Here is a 12,911-nt window from a genome sequence, read left to right on the forward strand (position 1 = left end):
TGGATTTAAGTTTAACTAGAAACATTATTGGAATTATATAATCAAATAAAAATGTTATCTTATGATAATTGATACACGTAATTATCACTTGATTTATGTATATACGGGATTTACGAAAAAGATTGGATAAATTATAGTGGAAAGCAAATATAAGGGGATCCCCTACATTGTAGCTAGTGACCCATGCAAGATATACCTATTTTTAGTAAATAACACATTATGTTTGAAATTTTTCATAACAAATAAATAGTCTATGAGCACATTATACATTATGTATTGATGCAGGGGTAAGTTTTTCCATTTAACACCATTGTTAGGCAGTTGTAACAAACACAAACTGTCGTCTTACAATTCTCACATTTTTTATTAAGCTTTTTAGATAGGGCCGTCTTAACCCCTAGGCCACTAAAGCAATCGCTTGAGGCCTCATATTTTTGGGGGCTCCCATTTTAAAAAAAAATTACTTATGAATGTTATTTTAAAAAAATAATAATTATATGTACTATGAGTGCTATGATTTCTACTAAGGTATAAGGAAATTGCGTATGAAATGAATGAATTACTTATATATATTATTTTTTAAAAAAATTATATGTACTATGAGTATTATGATTTCTACTAAGGAAATTGCATATAAGATGAAAATAAACTTGAATTTCGTATGAAACAATTTGATGAAAATATAGATAGCGAAATCACAAAGTCCCTTGAAGAATCTTTTAGAGTTGATTGCTTTATTTATGTAGAGTAGATCAAACTATTTTTTCACTTCAAAATAGATTTGAACCAATTGAAGCATATGAAAATAGTTTTTTTTTCTTATTTAGTGGTAAATTGAGATCACTAGATGATGAGAATTTAAAAATCATTGTCTAAACCTTGATCTTTAACACATAATACTTATTCTGTTATTGATGGTTTATATTTATTTTTTGAATTGAAAGTGTTAAGAGAAATAATACATGTAGAAGATAATTATCTAATGAAAATACGCAATCAAATAAAAGACTTGATTCTCTTTCAAATACACATATTGCTTATAGAATAATGTTAACAGTTTCTCTAACCGTTGCCTCAGCTGAAAGAAGTTTTTCGAAACTAAAATTGATTAAATCTTATTAAAACAAATCGATTATAAAACAGTAACTAATGATTTCGCAATCTAAAAAAAAGCTAGAAAAGTAGATTTTAAATAAAAGTATATATGATGAGAAAACAAAATATTAGGGGCCCTCCCTTAAATTTCGCTTTAGGCCCCCAATCTTATTTAGTCGGCCCTGCTTTTAGATTGTTCTTACTTTTAGGTAGCATAGTAATTTGGTAAGCACACAGAACATACATACAATACAAGAACAAGTCTCAATCTTTATTAATCAATATTTAACATCTAATATTGTACTTATTAGATATTATATCTATGTGCCAGATGCTTTATCTTCACACTCCCCCCCAAGCTTAGTCATATGAAACAAGTTGAATTCTCCAAGCTTGGATAATAGAAAATCATGTTGTGCATGTCCCAGTCCTTTTGTCAAGATGTCTGCTAGCTAAAACTCTGTCCTGACATGTTCTGTTTGTATCATTCCCTTTTGTATCTTCTCCCTAATAAAATGACAGCCAATTTCAATGTGCTTCGTCCTTTCGTGATATATGGGATTTGCTGCAATTTGTAAAGCAGCCTTGCTATCACAGAATAGCTTCATAGGTAATGCCAACTTCCAGTTCAATTCTGCAAACAACCCAACTAACCAAATCACCTCTGCAGTAGCACTTGCCATACTCCTGTATTCAGCCTCTGCTGAGCTTTTGGATATAGTATTCTGTTTCTTGGATTTCCAAGATATCAGTGAGTCACCAATCTTTACAACAAAACCACTAACTGACTTTCTTGTCATGGGACAAGTTGCCTAGTCTGCGTCACAATAAACACTCAAATTGTGTGAAGTCTCAGGATAAGAGTATTCCCAAACCAGGAGAATTCTTCAGGTATCTAACCACTCTTAATGCAGCTTCCATGTGAGACATTTTAGTTGAGTGCATAAATTGACTAAGGTTCTGTACAATATAGGCAATATCAGGTCTTGTAATTGTGAGGTAAAGTAGTTTGCCTACTAGCTTTGATAACCTGTAGGATCCTTTAAAGACTCATCATCCAATGAATTTCCTGAATTAGCATCTAGGCCTTTATCATATAAAAGTTTACTTCAAGTGGAGTGCTAGCAGGCTTTGATCCTATTAAACCAAGATCTGGAATTAAATCAAGACTAAACTTTCTTTGACAAAGATACCCTTCATGTTTCTAGCAATTTCAAGACAAAGGAAGCACTTCATCTCCCCCAAGTCCTTGATCTTGAAATGATGATTACGCATAACTTTAGTTTCCAGAATAAGATCAGAAGAGGAACTAGTGAGTAGAAGGTCATCCACATAGACCAAAATAATGACAGTGTCAGCCCCAATTATTTTGGTAAATAAAGAGTAGTCATGATGACTCTGAGAAAATCCAAAACTCAGTAAAGCTTCTGTAAGTTTTCAATTCCACTGTCTGGAGGCCTGTTTGAGACCATAAAGGGATTTTTTAAGCTTACAGACCTTGGTTGACTCTCCCTTGCTGGAAAAACCAGGTGGTTGAATCATGTAGACATCCTCATCTAGATCACCTTGAAGGAAAACATTGAATACATCAATTTGGTGAAGCTTCCAACCACGCAAAATAGCTATTGATAAAACAACCTAAACAATGATCATTTTCACCACTGGGAGAAGGTTTCTTGATAATCCAAGCCTTCTTCCTGAGTGTAACCCTTAGCAACCAGTCGAGCCTTGTACCTTTCAACCTCCCCTAGAGCATTGTATTTCACCTTAAACACCCACTTACAACCAATGGCTTTCTTGCCAGGAGGTAGATCAACAAAACACTAAATATTATTGTCATCAAGGGCTTAAAGTTCTTATTGCATGGCAAGTAACCATTCAGAATGTCCTGCAGCCTCAACATATGTAATATGCTCTTTGATGGCAAAATAAGCACATATGGACTTGTAATAGGGAACAACAATATTAGCATAGGACAAGTAATTTGATAGAGGATATTGACAAGAAGTAGAAGGTGGAAGAGACACATCATGGGACGGTAAAAGGGCATGAACAAAGTCATGAAGCCAGCCTGGAGGTTTAACCATTCTACTTGAATTCCTAACTGCAACAGGAGGAATTGGAGTAGGTGTGGAGACAGGATTATGAAGTACATTATTATCATCAGAAATATTTGAACCATGAGGAACAAGATCTAATTCCTCTACAAGTGTTCATGTGTGATAGATATATCATGGACTTGTAAGTCATGGCAAGGGGAAGCATTTACTTGAAAGGGAAAATTATTTTCATAGAAAGTGACATCTTTGCTAACAAAGAACAGTTTGCTAATAAGACCATAAAGAACATAATCCTTTTGTGTGCTGGAATATTCTATATGAACAACCTTTTCAATTCTAGGATCAAACTTGTCATTACAATCTTTGGTAATAGTTGCATAGCAAAGACAACCTAGAACTCTCAAATGCTGAATGTTATGCGTCTTACCATAAAATACCTCAAAAGGACACTTCCCTTGTAGGACTGTAGAATGGATTCTATTGATTAGATAAACAGCATACTGAACACATAACCCCCAAAATCTCAAGGGAATATGTCCTTGAAATCTAAGTGCTCTGGCAACTTTAAGGATTTGTCTGTCTCCTCTCAACCACCCTATTTTGTTGGGGTGTATGAACACAAGAAGTTTGGTGTATTATGCCTGCACCTCTAAAGTAGTCTCGACAGTGTGTATTGAAGAACTCAATACCATTGTCACTTCTAAACACCTTGATGCAAGTATTAAATTGAGACTGGATAAGTAACAAAAATTCTTGAATAACAGTACTAACATCACTTTTCAAATTCAACAGAAACAACCAAGTCGTCCTACTACAATCATAAACTAAAGTGAAGAAAAACTTTTTACCATCATGGGTGGGTACCCTGTAAGGACCCCAAACATCTTCATGAATCAGATCAAAAGGTCTAGATGCTCTACTCATACTTCTTAGAAATGGAATTCCAGTTTGTTTTGCCAAAGGACATACATGGCAAGAAAACACTACATTATCCTTAGATTTTATTAGGGACATTTGGTGAAGTTTTTTGCCTGGAATGTGACCAAGCCTCCTGTGCCAAAGTTCATTATCACTCTTGGTCCTTAAAGAAGCTGCATAATAGTTTTGTTTCTTGTGATCCCATAGTATAAGCCTCCTTCTAGCCTACCAATCCCCTTCACTTTCCCAGTGTGAAGGTCCTGTAGTAGACAATAATCTGGATAAAATGTCATACAACACTGTAATTCCCTTATTAACTTGGAAACTGATAACAGGTTGTATTCAAAATCTGGAACATGGAGGACATTCTGAATAACACCTTGAGGCAACCTACATTGTCCTATGTGAGATATAAATGTTTTACTTCCATCAGGCAAATGAACATGCTGACCTTGTTGTTTACAGGTTTCATATAGCAATCTTAGATCTGAAGTCATGTGATTAGTGACACCTGTATCAACTATCCACCTATTAGGCATACTACTAGCATGAAATGAGGTAACAATACCTACAGAATGAGCAGAAAATATTGATCCTTGTCAGGCATGGACACATTCTGATGATATTGATTTGATGTAATCTGTCCATGTGCATATATTCCCATTTTTCATTGACCCCTATGAGGAACTTCTGGTGTATAACCATTAAAATCATAATTGTTTGAGCTGTAACCATTATAATGTGAACCTGTTGGCTGTGGATGAAAATTGTTACCATTATAAGAAAACTGATCCAAAGACCTCATAGGGTATTGATCACCCAAGAAAGAGTTATTAGCAGCAATTCCATCTTTCTTCTTGCCTTTGTAATTGGGAGGATAACCAGTAAACTTATAGCAATTTGCCTTAATGTGACCTTTAATCTTACAAAAATCACATCTCTCATTCCAGTGTTCATTATGTGGTTTCATATAGGTCTGTGATCCTCGTGCACTCCATAGTGCAGTAATGTCATTACCTTTCACAATCAAATTAGGCATAGCTTTCAGACCAGTACCCTTTTGGCATTCATCCTCAATGATTAGTGCATAAGCCTGATTTAAAATAGGTTCAACTGTCTTCATAAGGATTTGTCGTCTTGCTTGATCATAAGAATCATTTAAGCCTCCTAAAAAATGTAACAAGCGTTGTTGTTGAAGATGCTTCACATTCTCCTTCCCTTTAGCACAACCACAATCAGTAGAAGGGACCATTGCATCAAATTCAGACCACAATTCTTTCAATTTGGTGAAATACTCAACTATAGAGTTCGTTCCTTGTACAATTGTGTTGATTTCTCGATGCAATTGATAAATTCTCATACGATTGACCTTGTCAAATCGCTCCTTCAAATCTTCCCAAACTAAGAAGGCATTTGAAGCATAAACAATGTCACTAAGGAGAGATGGGGGCAACAATGTTCATGATCCAAGAAAGTACCAATGCATTGCAGGTTTCCCAATGTTCGTGATGTTCATCTCGAACTAAGTCTTTTGTGCAAACACATGTAACAAAACCCAATTTCCTTTTAGCCTGTAAAGCTATCGTCATCGATCTCCGCCATATCCCATAGTTTTCAGAACCTTTTAATTGAAATGGAATGGGAACAGTTCCAGGAGTGTCTGATGGATGCACGTACAGAGGATGTGTGTGATCGATCCGCTCTGCCATTGAAGATCTGGTGACAAGAACAGAATGCGAAGCAAGAAAATGAAAATGAGATTTATAGTCGTAGCTCTGATATCATGTTAAGAAAGCTCACAGTCTTCTCTAATGGAAGTTGTGGCTATGGAGTATTTGAGAATAAATGAGAGAATGGATGAAGAGTAAACCAACCAACTGCAATATTATTTCATCCTTCAGTGCATATTACATTCTATGTATTAGTATTTATACAGATTCTAAATTGTAACTATCTCTACTGATTACAGTATCTATTTGTAACAAACTATTTACTGTTCTAACTAACTAACAATATAACTAACATCTTGACAATGACTTCTAACAGAATGAACTAATAGTTGGCACTACATGCCAGATGTTTTATCTTCACACATATTGACCCTAATTTTGATTTTAAGAGGTAAATTATCATTAACATATGGAAAAGGGTCGAACTATTAGATTTAGACTATATTTATTCTCCATTTCATATTGGTAGAAAAATTACCTTGTCGTTAGCACTAAGGACCACAAATACCTTTTAACTTAATGAGTCCTTTGTACTGATATAGCAACCCGATGTGACAAAGGACCCACTAAGCTAACGGATATATATAGTCTAATGAAATAGTTTAAGCGTAATTTTGACTCTTTTCATTAAATATGTAAAAAATGAATTTTTGACATTATATAACAATTTGAACAAGTAAATGAAATAAATAGTAGCTTAAGTTCACGAAAATTGGCTCGAATCAACTCATCCCATGTTTTTCAAGATGAAAAATTGGTACTCTTTCATAACCAGAAATATTTCCACATTACTGTCATATGAGGCCCAATCCAATCACTTAAGAACAACTAAAGACCCAAAATCCTAAACCCATCAAACATAGGCCCAACTTTAACTATATAGACGACTGGCATATCATTGACTGAAATGCATTATGCATATGAGAAAATAACATAAATAACCGCGTATTAAAATAATAATAACAAACAAATATATTAATATATGATATATATAAAATATACATTTTTTTTTTGTATATTTAGCTAGTGAATGTAATTATTTTAACTGATCCGCATTCTTTTTTTGGTCCACAATGAAATATTCTTCATCGACAAGCAGTAGATCAAATTATCAACAAGGAAGGGAAAAAAGATAGAATTTGATGGGCTGACAATTGGAATATAACTTCTTTTATAGAGGCTTCCTTTTCAAAATGACAAAAGGATATTTATTTGGATGGTCCATATAACAAATTGCTTATTTGGAATAATTCCTTTTTTCCCCTTCAATTTTACACTCCAAAGATATCATCTTTGAAATGTTAATAGAATCCAATGTACATCATAGTCGCATACAATGCGGCATCTCGTGTGCGTTACGTTTATCATTTTTTACACGACTTTAAAATATTGTAACCATATTCATTGTAGGATTATACAGACTATGTTATTCCTCAACAAGATTATTAAAGAATAAAAAAATCGTATTAATGGTTAATGAAATGAGTGGTCTCCTTATAATCCTTGAGAAATTCCCTTTCTTTTGAGCTAGCGGTGTGATTTAGGTTCAAAACCTAATTTTACATGGTATTAGAGTATGATCTATCTCACCCAATATTAGACGACCCCCAAATTAAATTCGTTCACACACTAAATGTCCAGCACTAGACATGAAGTGAGTATTAAAGAATGAAAAAATCTTTTTATCAATATGTTTGAAAAAAGAGAGGAAATATTGGAATGGAAATAACAAGCCCACTACTGTTATCTCGAGGCTAGCAAGCTAAAGAACCCAATTAGTAACATATTTGACCGTCCATCGAAAATACTCATAATCGCTAGTCAAATATAAAAAAAAACTATACATTTGTTATGTATAAAACATGTACGTTAATGTAAAGATATGACATTTGAGCCTAACTCGATCACAAAAGTTAGCTCATGAGGGAAGGATTGCTCAAGTCCATATAAGGAGACCACCAATCCATTCCCCAACCAATGTGAGACTTTTACCCACTCTAACACTCCCCTTCACGCCCAGGCCCAATTGGAGCGTGGACCGAGAGTCTAAACGGAGATGGACCCGGATTTGATACCATGTAAGGATATGACATGTGTGCCTAACTCAACCCCAAAAGCTAGCCCATGAGGGAATGATTATCCAAGTCCATATAAGGAGACCACCGGTTTATTCCCTAATCAATGTGAGACTTTTACCCATTCTAACAACGTGAAGAAACTTGCATTTGAAATTGATATTTTGGTGAACAACTATACAACGTAAAACCCTTGATATTAAATTGATATTGCAGTTGAATGAAATATTCTTTACTGATAAGCACAAATTTTCCAGAAGGAAGTGGAAAATAGGCTAACAACTAGAATATTTTTTTCTTAAAGAGGATTGCTTTTTTTTTTTCAAATACAAAAGGGAATTTGTTGAGCAGACACATCAATTTCTAGAATTTTTTTATTTTTAAGCCCTTTATTATTTTTTATGTACCTAAGATAGAGACAGAGAGTATAATAATGTTGAAGATGTAGTAGAATCAAAGTAAGTACATAAATAGTCGTCGTTATTATGCGGCATCTCGTGTGCGTTTATCTTTATCATCTTTGACATATAACAACGACTTTGGAATTTTGTAGCCAAATTATCTTGCACCTATTTTGCTAAAATGTGAACACATATATATATGTTTTATTCTTTCTTCCAATTCAATTATTGTAATATATAGTGGTCCTCATCGAGGATAAAAAAGGGTGACTTTAGATGACCAAGACGACAATAATAGTAGAGAATGTGTTTCTGAAAGACCTTTAGATCAAGAAAACCGTTTTTTAGAAAATAGTTTAAAATAAAAGTAAAAAACAAAAACTTATGATGAAAATATTAAAGAATGTAAAATACTAACAGTATACATATTGAAGATAACCAAAATAAATGGAATAACAGAATCAGACATGGGACGACGGATTCAAACTCGTAATATTATAATTGTGAATTTTTTTAGTGTCGTCATTGTTTTAGACTATCTAAGGGATTATGTAGGTTAATTATCTAAAAAGTATAAAATTTATAATTATACTAATTACAATGAGGGCAATTTTTTTTTTATCATAATCATAAGATATCTATTTCATATAGAATATATGGTAGATAATTTTTGTTATAATCACAATATCTTAATTATAATCTCAGAATAATCTGTTCATAAACCAAATAACCTTTTAGTACCTAGAGATACTAAAATAGTCGAAAGTTGAGCAAACAAGCTTAGATTATTGAAGGGCTTCTGAATTGGACTTTTACTTTTAACAACTTATATGTGAACTCAAAAGTCGAAATTGGCTGCAAAGATCATATGCTGAGATGGCTGCTCTTTTTTTTTCTTCAAGAAAATCAGGCTCTAGTGATGCAATGATTATACAAATTAAAAGAAGCTAATTGGCTAGAATTTAAAATCTAAATCACCAATTTTTTTCAAAGTTCCAATTTCACTTTAGCAGATATTATTCATGTGAGAAGTTTATAACCTTTTTTTAATGAAATAAGTACTGAAAATACCTCTGAACTTGATTTTATCTTTGAATTATTGATAATCTCAAAAATACTTTTCTACTTGACTAACTGAATTTAAATACACCCTAATGATCTGACATATGATATAACAAGCGATCTCAAACTCTTATAGGGCCGTGAAACTCTTAATTAATACAAAGCCAGAAGTGTTGAAAAACACCCCTAAACTGCAATTCATTATTCATAAATACTCCCTCTGTCTCAATTTATGTGACACATTTCGGATTTCGAGATTCAAACAAGTCTATCTTTGACCATAAATTTGTCCTATATCTTTTAAATATTTTGAACTATCAATTATTGAGACTTATAATACTTTTTATGTAGTTTACAAATATATAAATTTCATTTTAAAAAATTTGAAGATTTCATGAGCAAATTCTCGGTCAAACTTAAACTGCTTGACTCTCGAAAAACGAAATGTGTCACATAAATTGAGACAGAGGGAGTAGGATTTTTTGATTTCTCCACCTTCATAAGTATCTCATAGAGTTCTAACGTCGGAAATGAAGAAACTTGAATAAGAACTCAATGGAGCAATTCTTTTTAATGAATCTTACCCAACGCAAATCAAAACTATTCAGATCATGAATTGAAGATATTTTTACAAGTCCATAGTGTGAAAATGTCCTTGTTCAAAAAGCGTGAACAAGACAGCCTACCCTATACCTTTGACAAGTCTTTAGTGTGTTTTACTAGTACTAGATTGGACAGTACTGATTAAAAGTTTACCAATAAGTTGGTGGTTAAACCACAAAAGAATTTAATCTTTTCTGAAAATATATCTGAGAGACAAAGAAGATATAATCTGCACACTTCTATATTCTCATAGGTCTGTACTTCGGTACGAATATTGAAATTGGTTTGCACGGAAAATACTTATTGTGAAATAAATAGGTTGCTTAATTACTTATATTTTTCTGTGTCAAGCAACTACTCTAATACTATTCTAAAAATATTTATATAAAATCTAGACAAATACTATGGAAGACGAGGGATGAGATAGTTGGATTGGGGCTTAAGAATTGAGGTCATGAAGACAAAGAGTCTTGAAGAGGGTAAAAGACCAATCAATGTGGAATGCTACTTGTAAAACTTATTTTTCCTACTTTTACTTAAAATATGTTTAAAAAATTATATATTTCTTTTGTCCAACAATACTTGTTTACTATTGACTTTGCACACTTCTGAAGAAACTATAAATAGAAGGATAATTTTTACTATATCACACTTTGAATCCCATGTTTGGTTGACTTAAATATTTTGGAAAATGTTTTTCAAATCAACTCATTTTCCTTGAATTTAAGGAAAATGGCTTCCCTTCAAAAATTAAGGAATACGTTTTCCAAAACTCTACTTTATCCTTCAATTTTTTTTTCTTACCCTACCCCGTATCTGACCCTCCTCATCCCAAAAAAAAAAAAAAATTAAAATTTTCTTATTTTTTAAATTTCAAATATTTTTTTACCTCTACCCCCAAACCAACCCACCTCCCCCACGAAAAAAAAATTATTTTGGAAAAATATTTCAGATTTTTTAAATTTCATTTTTTACCCTCCCCAATCCCCCGCCCCCCCCCCCCCCTTATTTTTAAAAAGAATTTCAAATTTTACAAAAAAATAATTTTTGACGCCACCCCCACCCAGGCCACACCCGTTGAATTGGACAAATATTATTGGACATTTCAAAATAATATGATGGACAACTATTATTGAACAAAGGATAGCAATAGCTTTAATCAACCTAGCAAAATAAGTTCCTGCTATGTCTGCTCCTAGCTTTTCCAAAACAAACCGTGATGAAACTTCCAAAAAAAAATTAAAATTGGTTGCGTTAGATTAGTACCCTCCTTCTATAAAGCATCTGCTAGCTAGGAGTAGTGAATTCTCTAGAGGCGTATTTAAGGGAGGGTCACCGGATTTACGTAAACTCATGGTCCCTTTTCTATATTATATATAATAATGTTATATTTTTTTTAAAATATTGAAATATAGATGTGTGAACCCACACTTGAAGTATCACATAATGGGATTATGACTGGGTGCACCTCTCTCCGCGAGGTTTAGAAATTTGAATTTTTATATTTATCTTGTTTTATTTTCTTTCTAAAATTAGATAACACTTCTCTAAGTGGTAATTGGTATATATATAAGAATTAATTTTAGACCTATAATTTTAACGGTTTTCAGTAGTAAAATCCTAAATATGGAACCGAATAAATTTATATCATAGATCAACTTTTTTATAACAGTGTACCCATCATCTCAAAATCCAGGATACGCCTCTGGAATTCTCATCCTAAGATTCGAACGTGTATGGTAGTTCAAAACTTCAAATTAAACCTTTCAACCATTAGATATATAATTACCCAAGTTGAGCTTCCATATACATTAAGGGATTTTTGCAACTAAAATAATTATAATCTATAGTTTATATTATCTACGTAATTTTTTTTTATGGTTATTGCACCTATTTATAAAAGTACATTTGGATTGCTTCGGAAAAACTAAATAAAAGACTGAGTATTGAAACAAATTATTTTTCAAATTTCAAGGGAGGCAAAAACACAAATGATTTCTTATTGAAGCCATGCATACAATTAAGGTTCATAACATATTTTAATTATGTAGTTTAATTATGTGGTTAACTGATCCACATAATGAACATCTGAAAATATACAACAAATTTGAAATCTCTTCAAAATTGTACATGAAAACATCCAATAAAAAGATTTTATCCTATATTTAAGTATTCAATCAAAACAAATCGTAATCCAAATATCTAAATAAAAATTAAGCGATAATCGATTTTCCCATTAAAAAAAAGTCATGGATTGGTCACGAAAGGCGTGCATTAAAATAATGGAGAGTGGGGGTGTTGGGGGCTCAAGAACCCGTGACCCTTAGCTATCACTTATCATGAAGTCAATTTATGAAGCATTTTGGACTTTGGCAAGACCACTTGAACGACCCCATTTAAGCATTTTTGTCTTTTGTCTCTTGAAGTTTACAAATGGTTACTCCATTTACTTTCTTTTTTTTTCAATTAAAGAAAAGATACTTTGTTTGAACGTTTCCTTTCTTTATCATAAGTATTATTCATATGCTTTGACTAGTACTTCAAATATATAGTCATGGGCATGGGTAATGCCCGTATGCCGTTGTTTCTTTCGATGGCAACATCACCATTTCACTTTTCTTCTTCACCATTGCCAATTTATTATTTCCAATCACATGTTAGCAGAGTTAGTTTGTTCAAAATTACTCGATTTGAAAATGCCTCTGAACTTGACGTGAATTGTTAGTTTTTCATTTTTGAACTATTGACTCTTTTAAAGATACCCCTTTATTTGACTAACTGAACTTAAATACACTCCCGATCTGCCACATGACATATCAAATGCTCTCAAACTTTTGTAGGACTGTGAGACTCTTAATAAAAAGTCGAAACAAGTGTTGAAAAAACTCCTAAACATGGTGAAAATTTAGAGGTGTATTTCACCCATGTGGAAAAATTAGAGGTATATTTAAGTTCAGTTAGTTAGTA

The 12,911-nt window shown here is 32.7% G+C and overlaps 1 protein-coding gene across 1 annotated transcript; it reads right to left on the reverse strand.

Annotated features, from left to right (window-relative positions):
* Positions 1-2,951: 2,951 nt before the first annotated feature.
* On the reverse strand, positions 2,952-5,782 carry LOC107062447 (uncharacterized). Its single transcript, XM_015313101.1, has 4 exons — positions 5,629-5,782; positions 4,749-5,474; positions 4,303-4,641; positions 2,952-3,298 (listed from the first exon to the last, which is right to left on the reverse strand). The coding sequence occupies exons 1-4, from the start codon at positions 5,780-5,782 to the stop codon at positions 2,952-2,954; spliced, it is 1,566 nt and encodes a 521-aa protein (XP_015168587.1).
* Between the last annotated feature and the right edge of the window lie 7,129 nt (positions 5,783-12,911).

Source organism: Solanum tuberosum, unplaced genomic scaffold (genome assembly GCF_000226075.1).
Source record: "Solanum tuberosum cultivar DM 1-3 516 R44 unplaced genomic scaffold, SolTub_3.0 scf00226, whole genome shotgun sequence".
NCBI classification, from domain to species: Eukaryota; Viridiplantae; Streptophyta; class Magnoliopsida; order Solanales; family Solanaceae; genus Solanum; species Solanum tuberosum.